Raw genomic sequence first — 24703 nt, forward strand, 5'->3', positions numbered from 1 at the left:
ATGATGCTTTGCTGCTGTCCTTTTTAAACAACAGGGAAGAAGTTCTGTGAACAGGCTACAATAGACTCATTGCCACCGCCAGAATTGTTCTGATGAGTTTCTATCTACAACGCCTACTGTTTTATAAAAACAAGTTCTTTGTACATCCGTTCTCTGATGTTCAAGAACCCTATTCATCCTCAACTTGCACCCCTACCTCTTTTCCCCCACAGGAAAAGAAAAAGTCATGATTTACTGAAGCTGAACCAATTGAACATCATTTTCTAATTTAAAGACAAATTTATGGAGGGGGGCAAAAATATAACTTAGAAGACAAAAACACATTATCTTTCCTCTAATTATTTGACTAATCTCTGAATGTTTTTAATGTAATTTAGGATTTATTACTTTAAAAATCACATCTGTGCTTTTAGCACTGTCAGAAAAGTGTTGCTAAATCTTCAAATAATGAAGAAACACAAAAACAAGAACTCTTTCTTACCGAAATATATCACGATGACTTTTGATGTTCCAATCATATTCTCCTTTACTGACAAGTTCAAAGAATTCAGTTCTCCTCCTGCACAAAATCAAATGAAGAAAGAAAGAAAAAAAAAAGGCAATGAAATTTCTCAGTCTGTGGGGTGACATAAACACATTTATGGGAAAATATAAGACCACCTGAACCAAGTAACTTAATATTTGAAATCATGAGACTAAAGCGCTATCAAAATAAATCACTTTTTAAAAAATGTTGAGGCTTCAAGAAAAAGCCACAATCATTTCTGAATGTATTTACAACAGAGGAGATTATTGAGCCATAAAACAGAAAAACAATGTGGTCTGCATTTAGGATTACTTGCTGTGAAGCCCTTAAGACATTTATTGAAAGTCAGAGAAGGGAGTCAAGGACAAATAAAAAGTGGGAACAGTTTTGGGTTGTTCTTGTATCATCCAACACAGAACTGAGCTGTATGATGATCCAAGATAAGATAAACCCCCAGCAGTATATTCAGGACAAATTCTTTTTTCTAGATAAGAAAATAACTATTTCACTATTTTAATGCTTAAACACATAGGCTTTGGAATCAGAAATAACTATTTAAACAATGATTCAATCACCTACTTGCTGTGCAACTTTGGGAAGTTAATTAAAGCTTCTGAACCTCAAGTTTCTAATCTCTAATTTGGAGATTATATTTGCTAGCTCACAGAGGTATCATGAGGATAAATGAGGTGAAATGTGCAAAGCATTTAGCAAAGTGTCTGCATATTTTGAGTGCTCAATGCACACACATGCGGATATACATTTGGAGCTATATAGACACAGAAAAGACAAGAAAAGATATCTAAATAAGAAAAATTTATTTCTGTTTCAAAACTTTAACCTAGTGATAGGACTTCTCATTTTTACAGTGAAAAAGAAGAAAAACAAATCACCATTTTGATTCTTTAAGAATAATTTTCCAAGGTTTCACATTCTTGGCACTGTCTAATGATAGAATAAAGGCCTGATAATTTCTCAAAGTGCATCCCATAAAATGCCAGGCTTAGGAGGTGCTCCATGCAAAGGGATTTCCTGGTCAAGTGGGTTGAAGAAAAGGTGCCTGTAATATACTTCTCTCCGAGAGTCACCACCCACATGGCCTCTTAGTGGCTGAGAATTACTGAGATAGGAAAGCCTGTGTAACCGTACTTAACCACAGAATGCTATCGCATTGATGTCTTAAAGAATACTTTGGAAGATACTTGGTAAGTATCCACCATTTATGGTGGAAATCAGAGTAGGATCTTAGACACTCAGTACTGACCCACTTTAGTTTGGGGAGGGGAAAGGATGTGCTGCTGAGTGCAACTGGCTCCTCTGTTTCTGGCCTGGAGTGCCCACTGCCAGCTAACCCACAATATGGACTACTTGTCATCTGGTCAGACTGACTTCTCAACTTACCTATAAGTGTGTGTGTGTGGGTGGGGGGGTTGGTCAAAAAGACAAATAAGTGTCTCACTTCCTTATTTGGTATAGGTCCTAGCATTAAAGAGTAACAGCAAATGCGATGGATCTATCTTGTACGATTGATGGGAGAATTATATGAAATGACTTATGTAAGACACTTAGCAGAGTGTATGGCACATAGTCATAGGTGCTCAGTAAGGATTAGCTACTGTTATGAAATGCCAAAGAGTTGAGTTCATTGGCCCAAGGTTTTACACCAATTGGGTGGCAGAGCTGGGATATAAATGCAACCTGTTGAAATAACTGTTGCTCCAAGCCCAGTGTGTCCTCAGAGCAGAGAGAAAGGTACTTGGCTTAGCTTGGAGTGTCATGGAAGATCTCAGTCATCATCTCTGTCATCACATGCCCATGTGTGTCATTTCAAGCCTCTAAGTTATCTTATCACTAGAATGCAAGATACTTGAGGAAAAAGATTTGGGATACTCGGTGACTGCAACAGTGCCTGACATGCAGAAGGGGCTCAGTGAATATGTGTTAAATTGATGTGCATGAAAATGATTATCTCAGAAGCCTATTCATTTTAAAAGGTAACTCCACAGTCTCTGGTTTCATCTAGATTCTAATTGTTCTGGAGTCTTAACAGCTGCCATTTAGCTGCCACATTGAACCAAATGGATAACATAACATGAGGGAAATTTAAGAATATCTTTCCTGGCCAATGGCTGACCCTCTCCACTATTGTTAAGTCTACCGGGGTATGTTCGCTACATGAGAAATAACATCATTAATGCAGAATGGAGGCATATTAACTAGGTGGCTAGCTCAATTCATAAAGGAATTTCTTTTAAATGCAAATCTATGATATGACAACTGAATGGCACCGTAAGAATAAATTCCCCCATAATGGAAATTTTAATAGCTAGAATTGCTGGTGTGAAGGTCTTAAATCAACTGAGCCCCAAATCGGTCATGTGCATCAGATCGTCATATTATAAGAAAGCTAAATGCCACTGCATCAGGACGAACAGAATATCCTAGTGGATGATGGATAGAGGAGGAGTGGAGAAATCTCTTCATAGGGCACAGAAAAATGTGGTGCACTGATTTTATGTTTCCTATACTGACAGAGTATGGCAATTTCTTAATAGGTTCTATTTATTCTGGTGTCCCAGGGTTTGGCTATGGCCTTAGAAGACAACAAGAGACTTCCTTCATTAGTTTTGTCAAAATAAATGTGAGAAAAGTCTAGTCACTCCTGAAACTATGTACATCATGTATCTACTAATAGAGTTAGCCACAGAAATAGTCAAACAAATGCTTTAAAGTTTAAACCAAAGTGCATTTTAAGTTTCTAAAAAGTTCCTGAAAATTAGGCAGCTTAAAAGATCAGGAGATGGGGTAATAATTTTCCTAAGGCTGCAAAAAGGATTTTGAAGTGATGATATGTGAAGGTAACACATATTTATTACACATATTTAATATACTTAAAAGGTATAAAAATGACATCAGATTTAGAGAATATATCTATCCACCACTTTACAGTCCTGTTGAGACCCGCATGCATCTCTTCACTGTTGATTCCGAATTTAAATTGCCTAATTATAAAATTATCTATTTATTTGGAAGATTAAGTCTTCAAGATTAAGATTAAGTCTTAACTAGATTTATGATTTATTTTTCAGGTTGATCAAAATGATGGTGTAATTGAAACTGGGCTTATCCATAGTCACACAATGCTGTTTTCATTTGGTGATTGTTACAAAAAAACCAAACAACTCATTATAAATGTATTTTATATATACACACAAATGAACAAAAATTCCAGAATGGTACTTAAACATATATGACTTAAACAAAAATTCTGTTTGTATAATGATTGTGGAGATTTCCTTCAATATTAAGAAAAGTTGTTCTTTCATGTAGAAGGAAATAAAATACTATGGTATCAACTGTTCTTTTCTGATAAAGGCAGCCATTACAGGAAGGTCTTATTTATTTTTTCAAAGTGAACAGTGTGACAGATGCCAAAAAAAAAAAAAACAAAAACAAACACCAACAACTCTCCTAGTGCTGCCTCAAAATGAACACATCAAATTTGATTTTCATTAGAATGTAGTTATTTCTTCACAAATAAAACCAAGACCCATATATACACATATACAATTTTTTAGCTCATCTGGAGAAGAATGCCAAGTTAGTTTTTCTTCATAATAATTCTAATTTGAGGACACTCCACATTTGCCTCTCTTGCCACCACCCAGCCTGCCTCACCAGAATCTTTTCATTTCATGAGAAACATTAATTCTCTACAACTGTCTATGGCACCAATTATTTGTTCAGGATCAAGATCTCTAGTTTGTCAGTAGCATCTCATTTCTTCTTTAATTTGCTATCATCAGAAGAGTTTCTTTTTGTATCATCTTTTTCTTGACCAGCTTTCTGAGAATTCAGAAATGCTTCACTCAACTCTGGGCAATCTAAATTTCCTTCATGTTCCCAAGTGTCGTCAACATCTGTCAATCCTTTTTACTTCAGGAAATACTGCACCTTTCCCACCACTACATGTCAGTCCAGTGCTTTCCCCACCATGAATTCTTCACACTCTGCCTCTTCAATTTTTTTACCCTTTCCATTGTGTCTTCTTTCCCTCCTCTTTGCAATGTAATTTTATTGGAGGCCAATTTTAAATTGCGGCCTTGGAAAACTATTGTTCACTGCCCTTGGCAGCCCCAGGTCACGGGTCTGAGGTGTCTCTGACCAGCGCGCCTCAAGCTCTTTCCTTTTCACTTCTGTGTGGGATTCCAAGTACTAGCACAGTCACTTAATGCTTTAGACAACAAGCTACGTATATGGTAGTGGTCCTGGGAGGCTAAACCATAGTACCAAGCTGTGCAGGCGCTATGCCTCTAGGCTTGTGTAATTACACTCTATGGTGTTTGCACAAGGACAAACTTGCCCAACATTGCATTTTGGGTAGCCTATGTCTGTTAAGTGATGCATGATGATGGTTTATTTACCCATTTCCGGAGAATGAAATATCAGGTTTGTGATTTTGTTGTTTTTTGTTATAGTACATACAAAAACGCTATGAGCAATCTTACACATGTCTCCTTGTCAGTTTGTGGGTGATTTTGCTCTCTGTCTCTCTGCTAGTTTGCCTGTCTTTATAGACATACACTTATGTATGTATGTATGTATGTAAAATTGGTGGGTCATAGAGTAATTTCTATGATTAATTTGGGTTTTCATTTGTAATTGTATACTGTTAGAGGCATATGAGACCTTTGAGAAAAATCTGTTGTAATTCCCTCATTTCACAGATGAGGAAACTCAAGGTAAAGGAAGGTGAAGTGATTTTTCCAGAGTTCCAGAGAAGTTAGGGCAGATATAGGTAGATTCCAAGTCCCCAGTTTCCCACTTCAGGTCTCTGAGATTATAATCTTTGTATAAGTACCGTGCTGACTGATTGTACCACTGGAACATGGAGGTCATCTTTGTAAACTGTGTGTAGTGTGACTTTGTGACCAGATAGCTTACCTGTTGTGAGAAGAACCACCCTTGTGAGATGTAATGAGGGTGCTGCTGTACCAAGGAAGTGCCAAGGACCGAGTACCTGAGCAGGCATCTACCAATGTCTTTCACCATCAAGGGGATGCTCCAAAGGAGAGCTCCAGGGGGCACAGGTCAGGTGGGCAGCCCTTGGCTCCTGGTGGGGTATTTCTGACTGCCTTCTTAGTGGTAATCATTACAGAGCAACGATGTGAAATTCACTATGCCTTTGAGAGGTGAATTTGCCCACATGGCTGCTCCTTTTAGTGTGTGTGCATGTATATAGATTTCTATAGTCAACAGCATGAACAGATGGGGAACTGTTAGAAGTAGGAGCACTTTTAAAACCTGGGGCTTCTAAAAAGAACATTTGAAAATCCACAAAACTAGATAATCCTTTGTGGACCCAGACTCCTCTGCCATGAGAAACTATCTCATTAACTTCTCAAGCAGATCCCTGGGAACCTTGGTTTTCAAGGACAATGGCAAATACCTCAGCCAGTGAAAAGCAACTTACTGGAAAATCTCATTTATAATCAGATATGTTTTTATTAGGCTTTTATCCTGCTCTCCTGACATATGTTCCACTCAGAAAAATAGCAGTCTTTAAAAAAGCATCATTTGAACAGAATTGCTAAAATTACCTTCAAAAATAATTCTAAAGATTGGTTACCCGCCACCCATCATACATTGAAAATCTTTGTGGTTTGTAATTTATCTGCAAAGTACCTTTTATTTGCAAAACAAACCAACAAAAAAAAAATCACCATTCCTGTGTATGTTTTGATCAGGGTTTTTTTTTTTTCTTTCAGATTTATCTATCTATACATATATATATATATATATATGTGCACATATTCTTTATTTATCTAACTATTCTGATTCTACTAAAAGTACATGAATATTAGAAAGGTTTTACGCTGCAATGGCAACTCATCATTGTGACTCTTGTACAATTGCAGGTCCAGAATGATTAGGCAGGGCGGCAAGAGTGTGGGTACGTGGATGGTATGGAGTGGGTGCAGGGAAGGAGGACATTTATTTTTTCAGTCTTCATACAGCTCTTTCAATAGGCAAATCATACATCTATACATGATTGCTAAATGAAGATTCTTCAGACTTTTCTGGATTTTGGGCATAAAAGCACAAGAGAGGAGCAGAAAGTTAATATTCAGATGTTAATTCCAGTGATTATAACTAAAGAAAAGAGTCACATTTAATTTTGAAAGTGAATTTTCTCCTTGTACTGGTAGCACAAGGGCCAGCAAGGGACTTGAATGAAATGATGTTTTAATGTTGACGACATGAATAAAATTGGCAAAATGCAGGAATGGAAAGATTAGAATGATTTCGAAAGTTGAAAATGGCAGATTAGACAACATGAGAACTTAACTGTTAGTTCTTTCTATTATCACCAGGCAATGAAGTTGCTTAAGGTGTTGCTAGAGAGAACATGTGCCCCATTACTCCTGCCTTTACTTTATCGGTGGCACTCTTCATGCTGTAGTTTCACATTTTCCTTTCTTCTACACTTTGCTCAGAGCCCTTGCAGGTGAGAACAATGTCTTATCTTTCTGCATTTGTAGCAACTAGCACAGTTCCTTGTCTAAAGTAGGCATTAATAAGTGCCAGTGAATGAATTTATCATGTTTCATTTCGATAGCATGTGGATGGGGATATGGGTATGAATATATGTTCAAGTGCTTTGAAATGCATCAAGAAATACCAAAATATTTCTTCCATCAACTTGCCACAGGGTCTGTTTTCTAACATTAGAATAATTCCAGTGGGCTAATTCATTAGGCTCTGTTGATATAGAAGAATGTTTGGGAAAGAGCAATGTGTAAAGCCCTGTACTATCCATTAATTTATTTTCTTTTCCAATAAGAGTTCTGGCAACTGTAAAAGTTGAAAACACTGAACATAGTGGGCTTTTAATAGACATTTGTTGAATGATGAATGAATGAATATTCCTGTAGCAACAGAATAGTTTGTTGAGTTCTGATTGTATTTTTAAAATAAATTTTCTAGCTATTAATCTGATTTTTAAAAGGATGATCAAACTATAAATCCTAACAATCTAAGAAAATTTAGTACAAGTTGATGTCATCATCAGATGCTTTTAAGAAATGCTAGCTATTGCATCCCTTTAGAAGGACAAAGAAACCATTAGACTGGGAATTTTCTATAATTGCTAATGAATGTTTGTGGCATACAAAGGGAAATGGAAATTTTTCAACTTGAAGATTAGCATGATTAATTTAGAAAACCAACCAGAGAAGCATTGAACACCCAAATGGATTTGTAGAATCTGAATTATTGTATAATTCTCAATTTAAATAGTGGTCTGAGGCAATGTGGCATGGAAATATGAGCATAGACAAGTTGATGACTCGGGTATCCTTACCTATGAGTTGGGGATAATAATATCTACTTTGCAGGTTGATTAAGAATTCAATATCAAAAAGTTAAAAATTTTAGAGCTTGTTATATCAGGCAGTGTGTTGGGTTTTAGGGGTCCCAGAAAGAGTTAAAGAGTGATATGTCTGCATTCATGGAACTCCCATTCTAGGGGCAATACAGGGAGTACCACAATGCTTAGAACAGGTAGTGAGCAAAGCAGGTACCTGGTAGGAGAGTGTTACATGATCACAGCCTATGGGGGATGGCTACTAAACTATAATTGCTACCTGACAACACCAACCTATATTAAAGCTAAAAGAACTGTCAACTTATGATGCCCAACTTAGCCCAGCTACAAATAAAAACCTCTTATTGCATTCTCAGCCCACCAGACAACTGAGCAACTCTGCCTGGGCGCCTCTTCTCCCACCCCTGAGCTGCCCTGTGGTGGAGTCTGCAGTTAGTGGAGCTGCTATGGGCTGCTACCTAGTGGGTTTGGAACTGGCCTCAGCCATGGGCATATCCAGCTGACTCCTGCTCCTACTGCCCAAGTGTTCCCAGGACTGGCCTCAGTTTTCCCATTAGTGCTCTTACACCAACAATTATATAACTTCAAAGAGAATGGCTGAATAGTTAAAAACATTTTGGAGTCCAACTTCTTGGCTTGAGCTTCAACTTTACCATTCAACATGGTCAACAATTTACTGAATCTCTCCAAACCTCATTTTCCTCATATGTATTATGAGGTCAATAATATTACCAATTCATTAGGGCTGGTTTTAAATATTAACTGGAATAATGTGAATACAAAGTTCCTAAGGAAGCATTCAGGAAATATTAGTTGTTTTATTACTAATTGTGGAAGTTGCATAGGTCATCTTTGCTGACTTAGCACAGGGCATTTAATCTCCTCTGGCCACCATAAGGACCTTACGAGATTGGTACGGGTTGGTGACTCTCCTCAATATTGCTGACAAAGAAATCAAGGAAAAGAGAGATTAAGTGAGTGACTCTTTCAAAGTCACATGGCTGATTACTGGCAGGTTATATCTGGTTACTGCTTGAGATGCTGAAATGTCTATTTAATCATTAAAGCCTTATTCAGTGCAGAGACTCAGAAACAGGCTCAGAAATCAATTTCAGAAAATCACTGAACAGAAACTAGAAAATGTTTCCAGTGAGTTGGAAAATCAGAATGAAGAGTTAACCCCCAGACATAGGTTGTGAAGCCTAGAAACTCATGCTGCAGTTTTACGGCTTTGTTTTTGATTCTTGAGCTAGTGGTTTCTGCTGTCACCTGTCATTTGTAGTATAGAATCTCCAGGACACCCAAAGCCTTTAGAAATCTAAGTTACAGGTTTTTGTGGTAGGTTCTAAAGGGATTCCACATTTCCAAGAATTTCACACTTTTCCCTTTTGGGCATGGCAGGAAATCCTGCCCCTAGGAATGAGTCATAAATTCCTTTCAAAAGGTCTGAACCTTTACCCTGCCCTCCCTGGCAGTTTCTAGAGTGACTTTATTCCTCCTAGGGGAGGAAAGTAGTGAGCTTCCCTTCTTGGTTGACCTGTACTGTTTGATGACTTTTGATTTCACTAGTGATGGCAGAACTACTGATGCTAATCCAGACTCCTAGGAAATAGTTGTCTGGCCCCACCTCGCATCCCCCGGCCCACCCTTCTACAGCCTGTGCTGCTCTAACCAGCACTGCAGCTCCTGCCTAAGCTGCCCTGTGCTTGCTCCCTCTCAGCACTGGAACTGCTCTCACTCCCTGTGTGTAGGATAGGGGAGGCGGTAGGAATTCCCCAGCTCTCGGGCATGCAAGTCCTGGAAATTCATGGGGGTGAACACCCATGGAACAACCCTGGCTGATGGAGCATGGATGCTGGTGGATGATTTTGAGATATAGCATACAAGACAAAATCAAGCCTGGTTGACCACAGTGGTGACAAGGGAATGTGTCCTTACAAAAGCTTCCAGTATCTTTGCTTCACTATCCCACACCCTCATCCTATTCCTGATGTCACTTCCAAAACTGCATGCAGACTCTTGACTCCAGCTCTGCTCTGGGAGAGCGTATGCAGAACTCATACCAATCTTCATATCAAACAGATGAATGTACACCCTGGAAGGTCAAGGTTGCCATGTAATGTATCCCCAAGTCAAATTACAACTACTTCTTGATTCTTCCATTTGAGGAGTATAATGATTATGGGAAAAGTTCCCAAAAGAGGTGGTATGGGCTCCAATTTAGCCACTAATGAGTTATGTGAGCAATGCTACACTATTTAACTTTTTCGATCTCAGTAACAGATCTATGAAATAAAGGAGATAAATTGGATTGCATCATTTCTAAAATCTCTTCCAGTTCCACAATTATGTATTTGTGATATAAAGGCATCCATGTGGCAATTTGTAGTAGCTTTGTTTTTCCCCCTCATTAACCCTAGTGATTGTTATGGCTAAAAATATGGCAACACTTGAATGCAACTTTAGACAGGCAAGTGAATCAGTCTCCTAAAGGTCCAGATTAGAGAAGGAGAAGCTATTCAGAACCTCTAAAAACAATAATGCTGACAAAAAGAGAACAAGCTGGCTTCTTTGGGAGTCAGCAAACATTAGCAGGGGCTGCAGCATTAAGATAAGAAGAGAGTAATGAGAAAATGAGTTGCAAACAACTTCCTTGCTGCCTTCCAGCGGTCACTCAGCGATTCGTCACATCCCTAACAGGGCTTGATAAATGAACTCCAACTTTTGAGATTTCTACCCCCACCCCCTTTAAAGTTACTTGGAAACTTGACATTTGAAAACTCTTCTGCTTTGAAAAAAATAATACAAAGTCCTGCAAGTGTCAGAGACAGGAAATGAAGACATGAAAGGGATACCGGCGGCTATAACTCCTCAATCAAGGAGCATCGATTCAGAAAAAGATGAAAGATCCTGATCGTTAAGACAAATATAAGGACCACAAAACTTGCAAAATAAATAGGTGATAAAACAAATGATAAAATGATAAAACAAATGTACAAAACATTTACAAGACATAGGCGTGCATAAGAGAGATAATATAGGTATTGTAATTTCCATTTTACCCATGAAGAGAAGCAGCTCAAAGAAGTAAATAAATTGTCTGATGACACACAGCCAGTAGTGGTAGAGCTAGGATTTCCAGTATTTAAAATATATTTTAGGGCCTCCCCTAGTGGCACAGGCAGTTGAACGCAGCACTGTGAAGGTGTCTGCAGCCTCTGCAGCACCGGTTTGATCCCCGCCAGCCTCGGAGCAACCCACATGGCAAGCAGACCTCTCCTGTCTCTCCCGCTGCTCCCTTCAGCAGTGTATTTCGTCAGTCTGCCTGTTCTGTTCCCTGCTCTGTCTCTGGTGGATCCTCTCATCCTCCTGTGCATCTGGCCTGTACCCCAGTTCTTGTATAAATAGATAAATAAATCTTGAAACATAATTTAAAAATAAAATATATTTTAAAGACTAAAATTTATATTTTAGTTATACAAGCAGAGAGGTAACAAATCAAATGGTATTAAAAAGTATGTAGTGAAATAAACACTATTTCCCATATTGCTGCCTTTTTGTCCTTTGTATTTCCCAATGCCTTCATTTGTTTTTTTCCTTTGGCCTTCATATTTTTAATTTCTGAGAGCTCTTTCTTTTTCTTCAGTTGCTCCTATTATTTTTTAAACCATGCTATTCTTGTTTCATGGATGTAATAGCTCGATACAAATATTAACTTGTTTTGTTTTCTTCCTCTCCCTGTTTTCTCAGAGATACATTTTTTTCCCTGTTGGTTTTGGCCTATTTCATATGGGAACTTTTCATAAAATGGCCCATGACCCCTGGCATCTGAAAGACTAAGCAGGAGTTCTCTCTGTGTGTGTGTGTCCCATACACACATTGCTTAAGACATATTTATACTAAAAAAAGTCTTCATAGTTTATCTGAAATTCGAATTTTACCAGGCTCGTGTTCTCTCTCTCTCTCGCTCTCTCTCCTCTCTCTTTCTCTCTCTGTCTCTTACTCTCTCTCTCTCTCTCTCTCTCTCTCTCTGTAATCAAATTCCTGACCTTTAGCAGAGCACATGGCTACCCAGAAATAAAGACTTCTTTACCCAACTTTCCTTCAACCTAGGTATGACCAACTTTTGAGATTTCTAACCCATGTAATGCATTAGAGAGATAATTCTCTCAAAAGATATTTTGTATCAACTTTTGGCCCTCTCCTTCCTTGTCCAGCCCTTCTTTCTGCCACCTGGCATGTGGACATTATGGCTGGAGCCTGAGCAGCTCTCTTGGACTAACGTGGAAAGCATGTGTTGAAGGTGGCAGCAGTCTTTCATGATGGAAGGAGTCTGGGTCCTTGGCAACTTAATGTAGCTACTTTTCTAAAGCTAGATTGCTAGTCTCAGATTTTTTTTTATGTGACAGAAAAGTAAGTCACTGTTATTTTGAGTCTTCTGGCCCTTACAATTGACTCTAATTCTAAATGATACAATTACAAAGTGCAGTGAGATTTCAATTTCAAAGGACAGCTTCCTAAAAAGGTGGTAGACGATACAAAACTTGAAGGATAGTTTAGCCAGATGTGGAAGCACAGGGACAGGATTCCATATAGAAACAATGACATGCTAGGACACAAAGCATTTTCAGAGGGGAACATGTAGACGGTTCTGGTTGGAATAGATAAATCATGTAGGAGAGAAGTAGAAGATAAAAATGAATAAAGGTTGGGGGGAGATTAGAGAGGGCCTTGAAGCAGCAAACCAATTTTATTTTTTTTTTTAAGTACTTGACTAGTTTTTTTGTTTTTTAGATTTATTTATTTATTATACAAGCACTGGGTATAGTCAGAAGCACAAGAGGGTGAGAGAATTCACCAGAGCCAGAGCAGGGAACAGAACAGGCTGACTGACGAAATACACTGCTGAGGAGAGCAGTGGGCGTGGCAGGAGAGGTCTGTGCGCCATGTGGGACCCTTGCCAGTGGCCGGGGATCAAACCGGCCCTGCAGAGGCTGTGGGCAGCTTCGCAGCCCAGCACTCAAATGCTGTGCCACCAGGGAGGCCCAGCAAACCAATTTTAGAGTCTACTTTGAAAGCAATCAGTTGGAGGTTTTTGAGATAGAAGTTTGTGATACATGTCTAGAATGTGAGGGGCAGTTACAGTGAACAGTTTCAGAGTCGTCTATATACCTACATAGAGGTGAGGCCAAGGGGTGAATCTAAGTAGAGGAAGAATGTGGTAGGAACTCACATGGAGAGCAAGGAGAAAATATACTTAAAAAGGATCGAGAAGAAGAGACAGAAATCTGAGTAGAAATTGACAAATTAGTAAATTTCAGAGAAGCTAGGAAATAGCAGAAGTAGGTAGGTAAAGGACACTGAATTTGGGCACAAAGGAGTCTCTAGTGACTTCTGAAAATACACTTGTGGAATGTGAAGGTTGATTATGGTCTTCAAAGTGTAACAGGTGTTAAGAAACTAAAGGGAATAATGTGCTTCATTTGTTTTAAAAGGTAGGCAGTAAAAAAAGGTAAATTGAAAAGCAATTAAAGATCTCCATGGGGTCAAGTGAAAGAACTTTTTGAGGAATGGAAGTTGTTTGGTGTTTAAGATAAAACTGCATATCAGCAAAGGAAAAGATTTCCAGGCTGCCCAAAGAGAGGTGCAGAATTTCCAGTTCAGAAGGAGGTCTGAACATTGGAAAAAAGGGGAACAGCTCGTTAGAGAGATAGAGGAGAGGCAAGGAATGAGCCTTGGATTTCCAGTCAACATTTTAGTATAAATCTTTTCCACTAGCACCATCCATGCCATTATAGATCTGACCAGAAATTACAGTCTAAAAATATTGGGTTGTTGGAAAAGTCATGACATATTTTTCCTATGCCTTTCAAGCAAAAATGTGTCCTGACTTTTTCGACAACCCAATAGCAATCTAAGTCAATCTCTAAACTTAAAATGGCCAAAACTTAGTTTCAGAGTCAAGAGTCCCAAAAAAGCTCATAAAACAAAAGAAAAATATAAATCGTGTCTTATAAACACCATCTTAATGAAACTAGATGAGGGAAAACAATAAAGTTTAGCTCGTTTGTACACTGGCATCAGTACTAAAATAACACACGATGACATGACCTCTAATATGGACCTGGAAATTAATTACAGGATAGAACTTTAGATCTCCATTTGTCAAATAGAGCAAATGCCAATACCTACTCAAAATACAGCGTGAGGTCTGTTGCCAGTATTGACTGCTTCAAAAGCTGCATAAGGTCACTATATTCCTTGGAGGACAAATTAGCAAAGATGTTGTGACCCTGTAGTGAGAAAGCAAAAGTCACAAAAGACAACATTAAATTTGAGGTTGTTTTTCTATATGAAAAAAAAATCCGGAAACATAATAAAACCATTTTTAAAAAGCTTAATGAAATTTTGTGCAAATACAAAAAGACTCCCTGGCAAACACAGGAAACTGAGAAAGTGTTATCATTTTTAAGGGGTCTACTAAGCAATACCTTATTATATTTAGTCTTGAAGAAAAAACTCTGAAATATGTTTGAACTTCTCTTACTAGAGACATGTTTATGACAGCAGCTTCATTGGACCACTCATGTCCTGTGGAATTACTGAGTAGAGAAGTTGACAAAACATTTGGGAATCTTTCTGACCCTAAAATAAATACCAGTTTCACTAGTGACTTAAGTTGGATGTTTTGGAAATTCCTGCTGTGGTGGCAAATGACTCTAAAGAAGAGAAAAAACATCAGGCCTGAGATTCTCAACTTGGGGATGACTTTTGCAATGGGGACTTCTAGTGCTGTCTAGAGACACTGCTGATTTTCACACTGGTGGGGAGTGCTGCTGGCATAGTGGGGGAAGCTGTTAGACATCCTGCAATGCACAATTCTACCCTTATGACAAAGATTTACCAGGCTCAATATGTCAATGACTATTGAAATTAAGGAGCCCTAAAGCTATAGCTGGATGAAGTGTGTTAAGAGAGATTAAATTTAGTATAGTGAATAGCTATTGAGTAGCTAGAATGTGTAAGATATTTTACCTGCCACAGTTCTCAAGACTGTACAGATGATATTTACCAAAGAAAACATGCAAAATATGTGTCGATTCCCCAGCTCTGAGAACATACTGCTTTTCATGAAATGTGTTCTAGCTATACTAAGCAGCTTCACAATCTCTTTAGCAAAGTGAAAAATCTTTGTGAAAAGTGACAATTCACATAATTTGCTGTGAAAATCAGGGCTTTTCATTTACCCAGTTTCCTTAGCATTAAATACAAAGTCATAACATTTGGTCCTGGATCCAGACCAGCTTTAAACCTATTATTGACAGCAATAACATGGGGCAGAAGGGAAGGGGCAGAATAACTGTATGAGACTAAACTATTCTCCAATGAGAGCTAAATTAATTGTTTCAGGGACCCAGATATCAATTAGTAAATTACTTCTTACCAGGCACCAGCAGATGATAATTGCTCCCCTAAGTTAATTTATCTCATTGGGTGAAACTGCCACTCCTTAAAGACTAGCGTATATTGGTTCCACCTGGGACCAGGTCCAATAGTAATAATAATTTTCAAATGAACTCTTCCAGACCCTTAATTCAGCCATTAGGAAGAAGACAAATAACTAAAGCAAGGCCACATCATAATTCTGCCCAGTTTTCTTCGCCTGAGTCTTGCCCCATGGATTAATCACAGACTGGTGTACTAGGGTCTCGAAAAAGGTGGTGAGAAGCTATGGAAAAGTTGCCATGAGAGTCCAAGCCACAGGCCTGAGTCTCCCCGTGGAAGAAAATATGGCTGGTAGGAGCAAGTTACAGTACGATCTACTGTGAAGACAAGAAGCAAGCTGATCTGAATTTGAGGTTCCTGGTTATTTCATGAGGGTCTGCACTTCACTACGTTTAAAAGTCATAGAACTAACATAAGGTACAGTTAACAGAGTGACAAAGCAAACCAGATCAACTTTAGTAAAAAAAAGTTAATTTGCATGTAGTGTATTTTTATAATGCAAATTACCTTCTATATTGCCTCAAGGGTTTGACCCCTGAAATAGATCTGTCTCCTTGAAATACTTCTACTCTTTGTTTAGGGAGCGGCCAGTGTGGAATTGATGGAAAGAAAACCAAATGTGGAAGGGAGGAAGGTCCTGGCCAACTTTTTCCAGGCCATTGAAGCTCTCTGTGCTTCTGCCTTATTTGGACAGTGTCACTGTGACACCTTTCAGATGGGAGGGACAGGACGGGTGTGGGAGGAAGCACCAGGGCCGGGTCTGCCAAGTCTTTTGTTCAGGTTATGGTTCCATTATTGTTGTTATTCTTTGTTCTTCACTGAGAACTCCAAGTGGAGGAGAGCCCATGTTTGTATGAAGATAAATTCTGAAGTCAGTGGTGTTTGATTCCCTTAAGGAAACAAATGTCCTGCTGAGAAAACCTTGACATTGTGGTTATAATCCCTGTCATTACAAAGGTGGGTGTGAATGGGAAACAGATAGAAACCCATCATATTACCAGTATAGAAAAGAGTCTGACCCCATGTTTCTCAGATCCCTGCTCTCATCTTCCACTAAAATATGGTAAAATATTCCAGCTAAAATATGGCTTTCATAGGAAAATCCAGAGCCACAGATGCCAGCAACTGGTTTCTGTCAGTTACTGAGAGCCTAACTCGATGTTTCATTCCCAGCTGAAAATACATAACCCCCAGCAGGTTTGCCCCTCCCAGTCACAGTCAGGCTCAGAGTGCAGACTCGCCTTTATGGGGTCAGAGGCGGCTTTCATGATACTGCAAAAGACAAGCTTTCTCGAGATAGGCTGGAGAAAAAAACCTTCCATATTTAATGATGCTATTCCAGCGAAGCAAGGCCTTAATGATGATAATAATAATAATTAATGGCGCAGCTAGAGGACTGACAAATAATGGGGAACAGATGATCCCTCCCTGGCCTAAAAAAAAAAAGTCTGTACGCCTGCAGAAAATTAAACAGATCCTTCCTGGCAATTTCAAACTCAGATGCCTCAGCCAGAGTAGAAAGTGGTTTTTCTTTTTCTCTGTGGAGAACTAAATGTATGAAAGTGCAAATACTTCCAACTCCTGCAAAATAAAGCATATGGCTTTAGCCCTGGGTCTCAAGCGTCACTGTAGTTCTTAGGTTTAAACTGGTCCCACCTTTTATAGGTTTTTCAGTGGTGCCAATAAAGTGTAACTTTCTCCTCTGGTTTCTTCTTCTACCCTCTTTTGAAATGGCGTTGAGTTTCACAAAATGGGAATGTTGGACCACTCACTGCTCAGATCAAGTCACTCTTGGAGTGGCTTCTCTCCCCCTTACAGACGGTAGGACAATGCTCTGGTGACAAGTGACAAGCAATCTCCTCTGCCAAGTGAATCTGAAACCCAAATGAATCAGCTTGGAAAGAATTTGAGCTAGGTTCTTGGTCAAGCATCTGAAAGAATTTCCAAAAGCCAGACAGAAAAGGTCCAATAGTTTGGCTTGAAAAAGGACCCCCACTTCTCTGCATCTACTTTATGGCACTAGAAAGAGAGATGGAAACATCATTCCACTGGTTTTCTATCAAGGGGAGAAGCGGAACATTAGGTGTATACCTCACTTTGAAGGATCATGACGGCGTGGTTAAAATGGTGATGCTCTAAGGTAGCAGAGGTTCCATAGAGTTGGGCCAGGGCAGAGCCGCTCCTGAAAGAGGACAGAAGGGTGAGTGACTAGGACCTTCACCTGCCAAGGACTCCCCTGCACCAGCTCCATGGCTCAACATGCTTTAGCAAAGAATTAAAGAACAGGTACATTCTCATGGAACTGCTTATGTAGTCCATTCGTAAATGAAGTAAGACTTTCGAGAAGTTTCTTTATGTTAGTCTAGATGCTCTGGATAATACAACAGTGAATAAGATAGAGTCGATGCCTCTAAAAAATTTACAGAGTAGTATGGGAGATTAGATGTGATCATAAGGGAAAATAATGCACTTAACAAAAAATACAAATTCCACTGTAAATGTTCCAATCCAATCAAAGTGGGTGATCTGAAGACAAGAGATAGAATTTCTAACTGTGGGGGTCAGAGTAGGGTTAAAAACTAAACCTTACACAACTTCTGAGTGTCTAGAACAACTGTCTTCTACCAAATGTCACTGGCTCTCCATGGGACAAAGACCTTGTGAATATATTATGCAGAACCCATTTTAACTACTTTACATGTTAGACTGACAAGCTTCTACTGTGGTTTTTCAGTTCACAGTCACACTGTGATAACTCAGTGTAGAATTCTGGAAAGTTCCTGGAATTGGAGTCAGACCTCCACTCTTGGTGATAGTTTTGGGTGGTTACTTGTTTGTTTTAAGACTCAGTTTCTTTGTCTCTCAACTTGCAATAATACTGTCTACTTCACCTATTACTTATGAAAATGCAATCTTTGAAAGTGCCTCTACCTTGTGTCTGGCATGCAGTAGGTTGTAGTCAGTATTAACTTTTGATCAATAATTAAAACACATGGCTATTTCCATTTTAAATTAATAAATGTTTGAAAGGACTATTTTGAACTACCTGTAACTTTTACCAATGTCAAGCAACCCATTTCTCAACAATGTCAGTTCTGATTTGTGTTTATTTAAAATGTTCATCTGCATTAATTTCCAATTTTTTTGGAGTATCATTTTAAGAGTAGAGAGTGATTCCAGAGAATTCTATGAGTTAAAGTGCACTCATGGGACTCAGGCTGAGGTCCCAGCTAGGTACTTGTGATCTTTCTTGGTCACTGCAAGGATTTTGGACATTGAAAGGGAAATATGGACTTAGGCTGGAAATGCTGGGGACTGACGGCAGAGTCTGTTCTGCTAGTGACATGATCAAGGACTGTATCTAAGCATAAAGAAGTATCTCAAGTATTAGCTCCCTCCATCTCCAGTCATTTTTTTTTTTTTTTTTTAAATATTAAATTTTATTTTTATATTCCCCCATACAATTGCAAATGCCCCATTCTGACCCCAATCCTTCCCCTCCCGCCCCCCACCCCCCAAAAAGTGTCTCTGGTTCATAGTTTTTTGTTGATTTTGATTTTCACTTTCTTATATTCATTTTCCTGGTCCCTTATTTAAGTTTTCTAGATTCCTGCTATGAGTGAGACCATCCGGTATTTTTCTTTTTCTTTTTGGCTTATTTCGCTGAGCATGATCCCTTCCAGCGCCATCCATGTTGCTGCAAATTGCATGTGTTTATCTTTTTTGAATGCTGAGTAATATTCCATGGTATATATGTACCACATCTTCTTGATCCAGTCATCTATTTTTGGGCATTTGGGTTGTTTCCAAAGCTTAGCTATTGTAAACAGTGCTGCTATAAACATAGGAGTGCAGGTGCTCTTTGGAATTGATGTTTCTGTGTCCTTTGGGTAAATACCTAGGAGTGGAATTGCTGGATCATATGGAAGCTCTATGTTTAGTAGGTCCAGAAATCTCCACACAGCTCTCCATAGTGGTTGGACCACTTTGCACTCCCACCAACAGTGCACAAGAGTTCCTTTTTCTCCACATCCTCGCCAACATTTGTTGTTGCTAGTTTTTTTAATATGTGCCATTCTCACTGGTGTGAGATGGTATCTCATGGTAGTTTTGATTTGCATTTCCCTGATTACAAGTGATGTTGAACATTTTTTCATATGTCTGTTGGCCATTTGCATTTCCTCTTCAGAGAAGTTTCTTTTTAGCTCTTCTGCCCATTTTTTGACTGGATTATTTTCTTTGTTGTTGCTGAGTCTCATCAGCTCTTTGCAGATTTTTGTGATCAGTCCTTTATCATTAGTGTTGGGTGCAAAAATGTTCTCCCAGTTGGTGGGGTTTCTCTTTGTTTTTGTTATTGTCTCTTTTGCTGTGCAGAAGCTCTTTAATTTGATGTAGTCCCAGCTGTTTATCTTTGTCTTCACTATCACTGCTTTGGGTGATGTGTCTGTAAAGATGTCTTTGATGTGCAAATCACGTAGTGTTTCGCCTATATTTCCTTCTATGTATTTTATGGTTTCAGGTCTTATGTCTAGTTCTTTAATCCATTTTGAGTTGATTTTTGTGTATGGTGTGAGGTAGTGGTCAAGCTTCATTCTTTTGCATGTAGCGACCCAGTTTTCCCAGCACCATTTATTGAACAAACTTTCTTTGCTCCAATGCATAGTCTTTGCTCCTTTGTCAAAGATTAGTTGACCATAAATCTGTGGGTTTATTTCTCTCCAGTCATTTTGGGGAGACTTGGGGACCTGTGATTTTCGGAAAGACTCATAGCTGGCTACATGCCTGAAGAAAAAGCAGGTTTAGGTTTACTGGACATTATTGTAAAGAGGGTTAGTATGGAGAGGTACTAACTTTTAAGCAGGTATGTGTTATTTCATTAAATCTTGCCCTAACCTATGGCATTTAAGAGACAAAAATTTGTTAGGGTAATCTTAGTAATCAGTAAATTACAATGTCACTGTTTTTCTAACAAAGAGTTCATTTTTATAAAAATATATTTTTCAAAATGCTCACCCTATGCCTTTGTTTTGACTTCTGAAATTTTGGGATGTTTATGTGCATATCACTTAAGAATGCCTGGCATAGAGTAAGTGTTTAAAAAATATTAGCCGCTTGTTAATAAACTTGTGCTGGGATGTTTAGAGATTATTGTTCACATTGAAAGGTTGACAGTGATAATAATATTATAACAATAACTACCATGATTAAGTACCCATCAGGCATTGGGCAACCTAACAATATCAGACATTATTTCATCCAGCTCTCACAACGACCATGAAATACATATTATTTTTTCACAGATGAGGAAACCAGAGAGGTTATACAACTTTTCCAAGGTCACACACCTAGTAAGTATCACTTCTAGATTAGAATCCAAGGGTTTGATCTTCTCATTACATAATGAGAATAATTATAACCAGTACATTTCTCATATGGGATTTCCCATTTTTGCCAAGCTGGTTGTCATCAATGAGAGATTTCAAAATTAATTTAGAATTCTACTACTAGTATACCTGCCAAGTACAGGCTCAGATTACTGAGATTTGTTTCTACTAGCCAGCTGAGCCCAGATGAAACTCACTTATTAGAGTGAATCCTGATAATAGTCACTGAGGTAAGGTAATGTCAAGATAAAAACATTGTTTCTTCCTTTATCACGTTGGGTTAGCAGTCCCCACAAAAGCTAGACAGTCAGAAATCACTTTATATTTTCTTTTTTTTTTGTTCCCTCCTTTCCCCAACTTTATGTATTTTTTTTATTTTCAGGCTGAGCAGGGTGTCTCCTCTTTTAACAAGAGAACATCTTAGCAAATAACACCAGTGCTTCTGTGTCTCACCCCCACCCCGAGGTCCACATGGCTTCTGAGCTGCTGTGCTTCACCAGGGCCCTCAGGGTGGGCGTGCAAATACAGGCTCCTGACTGTCCGCAGTAGAGCATCTTCCTCATCTGAGTCCTTACTTGCTCCCTCTTGTAATTCTATTTTATATTATCCCCCACTTCTCTACCTTCCACAATACTGATTTAGTCACAAAATATGTAGTTTTTGCAGCACATTTATTAGGAATGTTCAGAAAGACATTGCGATTCATTCATTCATTCATTCATTCATTCATTCAGGTCTGTTATGCCAGGTCACAGGTACATGGAATACAAAGATAAATAAGAGACAATTTTCACCTTTAGGAAACTCACAGACCCCTAAAAATGTATGGTAGACTTTCTGTGATCAGTCTTGCACTAACAGTGCTCGCCTTTCTGCAAGCAAGGTGCCATTTACAGAAGGGATTCTGGTACTAACTCTGCTTTGAGTTTTCTGGAGTAAAATCACCTAAACAACAGCATTTCTATTTCATGTGTCTCCCTTACACACACTTAGCTTTGGTCTCTGCCAAGATTTCTAAGACTGTAAACCTCTTGCTTCTTTCTCTCTGAGGTCAAGGTCATGGAGAATGCCACAACTCTCATTACAAACCCATCTGCTATGAACTTCTTAGGACCACAGGAGTGAAGTCCACAGTTTGTAAGTCACCGAACTTGATACTAGTGGCAAAAAATAAAATATACTTGTATTCATTAAAAAGAATTCTGCAGAATACCAGAATGGAATTATGGGCAGAAATAAAAAGGGTTTCATTGTCAAATACGTTTGGGAAATAGAAAGCTAAATGATTTCTTTATTGCAGATTTTCCCAACAGTGTCAATATGTGGACATACTCACTGTGATTCTGCAGTAGGGGAACATAATAGGTAGTACTAACCAATCTTACTTGATCATAAAACCACCTCTTTCATGTCATATACTTTGTACAAAGATATACTTCCATTTTTTCATGTAAAATACGATGGAAAAAAATGTCAATCATATATGAAAAAATTTGACTTGAACACCTCACCATATTGTAATTGTGTCATATTCGTAGCTTTGAGGTGTACACACTAGTTGTGAACATATGATTACATATGTAGGATGTGTGGAGAGGAAGAGAGAAGAAAAAGAGTATCCAAATTCCATAAGTAGGAGAATATTTATACATGTGATTTTTCATGATACACACTGATGATTAAGTCATTCCAATGCCTTAAAGTGTTTATTTTTGACAGGCAGTACACCAAGGAGAAAATTATTAAAAAGAAAAGTCCAACTGGAAATTCTGTCTTTAAAGGGATTCAGTGCTGTGCACAGGCACCAAAAATTAGTGTGCAAAAGGAAATGTACCTTCACAGTTTCTCCAGATAGGCATATTCTTTGAAAAAGAGAGTTAATGGAAGTATGCATTCTTGGCTTACAGGAAATTTAAAAACTATGAAAGGTAATTAGAAAGTTGAGAATTGTTGGGAGGTGGTGAGGAATAGGATTAGGCTGTCACGGCAGATTAATGTGCCCGAGTATTTCACTTCTGGGACCTGGCCGAAAGCGACAAGATGGGTTTTCATTCCCAAGAAATGAGTATAAGAGATTATGCTAGAAATGAATAGAAGAAGTCTCCTAGGAGAATATACCACAAAGCTGCTCTGTACTGATATTTAATCATCAGGGGCAGCTGTAATAGAGAAGGGGATGAGAGGGAAGTGCTGTCTCTGGAGAAAACAGGAGAGAGGTGTTAACAGAGCAATTTCAAAGCACAGTGGTATCGCTGTCCTCTCTATAGCTATTGATCATTCACTGCACGCACTCCAGTACTTAAAAATTAAGAATAAAATATGAAAATGCAAAGGTTCACTTATCAGAAAGGCTAAGGGAATAAATCATATTATGCTATAACTAAAGTCACAACTTTTTATTGTAGAGGCATTTTGCATTTTATATAGTAATTTGTCCCTTGCTAAATGTCTCCTGTTTCTTTATAGCCCTACACATGAAAAAAAAATGTAGCATATGCTTTGCCACATAATAACTGGTGCATGTAAATCCCATTTCCAAATCACCCAAAAGGTTGGTGTTAGCCTGAATACTTTAAGGGAAGGGACTGTTATATATACATCTTTATTTCTCCCACAATGCTAATTCCAAAAGCCTTTCTTTAATCACTGCATCATACTCTTCTCCATGATTTTGTGATATTTATTTGTGGACTTTGAGCTTCCAGTTTATTCGCTGACTTAACAATATATAATAGAAGCCCTCAATAATTGGGAATAAAAAAGGAAATAAAGATACAAATTTCTTCCCTGGGATTTTCTAAACAATGGCATACTTACTGACTAAATCTCTTATTCTAATCAATAAAAAAGTAGTTGCCTTACTATGATGGAAAAAGATCTCTTTCAGGGGCCTCACCAGTGGCGCAGCTCACCAGTTGAGCACAGTGCTATGAAGCTGGCCGCAGCCTCTGCAGCACAGGTTCAATTCCCTGCCGGCTAGGGAGACACCCACATGGCAGGGCAGACCTCTCCTGCCTCTCCCGCTGCTCCCCTCAGCAGTGTCTTTGTCAGTCTGCCTGTTCTGCTCCCTGCTCTGTCTCTGGTGAATTCTCTCACCCTCCCATGCCTCTGGCCTGTACCCCGGCTCTTGTATGAATAAATAAATCTAAAAAAAAGACCTCTTTCAGCATTCATTGTTGAAGGAAATTGTAATTGAGGTTGGGTGATGTGGGGGCATTAGGTGTCCTAAGTTCAACGGTAACTCCACTAGGTAGGTGCAGGGCTGATGGACATCTCATGAGATGGTAAATTGTGTATGATGCTAATTGTCTTAAGCAAATACAGCAGACCATCTTGAAGCAGGTAGATGGGATCACGGGGGAAAAAAAAGAAAGTGAATTCTAGTATCAACAACTTAACACCTCTCAGATGAGTGAAAGCTGTTCAATTATATACAAACAGAGATTTGTGGGCTTAGTTTTAATTTTGTAAAATTAAGGTGTCAAAAAATATAACTGCCGAGGTTTAATTCAATTCTGTCTTTTTTATGGCACCACATCATGATTCCCTGGATGTTAAAATACAGGTTTTTTTCCCCAGAGTACACATATATTGTAAGTCAGCGAATAAACTGGAAGCTCAAAGTCCACAAATAAATATCACACAATTATGGAGAAGAGTATGATGCAGTGATTAAAGAAAGGCTTTCGTAATTAGCACAGGACCAAACACTGCTATATCCCAGATGTGTGGATTTGAACAAGTTCTGACATTCCTGGGGCTTATTTCTTCCCATAAAAAGTATCCTACAGGGATACAGGTGAGCACTTGAGATGGTAAACAACTATATTGTAATTCTTACTGTCTCTGGGACTGTTGGTTTCAAAGAACAGAAATTAATTAGAACCAGCTTTACTAAAA

At 38.6% G+C, this 24703-nt stretch overlaps 1 protein-coding gene and 1 pseudogene across 1 annotated transcript in view; both read right to left on the minus strand.

Annotated features, from left to right (window-relative positions):
* The window catches only part of PDE11A (phosphodiesterase 11A), a 327412-nt gene that overhangs the window by 52640 nt on the left and 250069 nt on the right, over positions 1-24703 (minus strand). Inside the window, exons 14-16 of the mRNA XM_037523614.2 lie at positions 17511-17601; positions 14106-14206; positions 482-559 (exon numbers count right to left, since the gene is read on the minus strand). Coding sequence (XP_037379511.1) covers positions 482-559; positions 14106-14206; positions 17511-17601 — 270 coding nt within the window. The remainder of the gene's footprint in view (positions 1-481; positions 560-14105; positions 14207-17510; positions 17602-24703) is intronic.
* LOC119254147 (chromobox protein homolog 3-like) lies at positions 4039-4954 on the minus strand (annotated as a pseudogene).

Source organism: Talpa occidentalis, unplaced genomic scaffold, assembly GCF_014898055.3.
Source record: "Talpa occidentalis isolate TD23 unplaced genomic scaffold, MPIMG_talOcc4v2.1 talOcc4.3, whole genome shotgun sequence".
Lineage (NCBI taxonomy): Eukaryota > Metazoa > Chordata > Mammalia > Eulipotyphla > Talpidae > Talpa > Talpa occidentalis.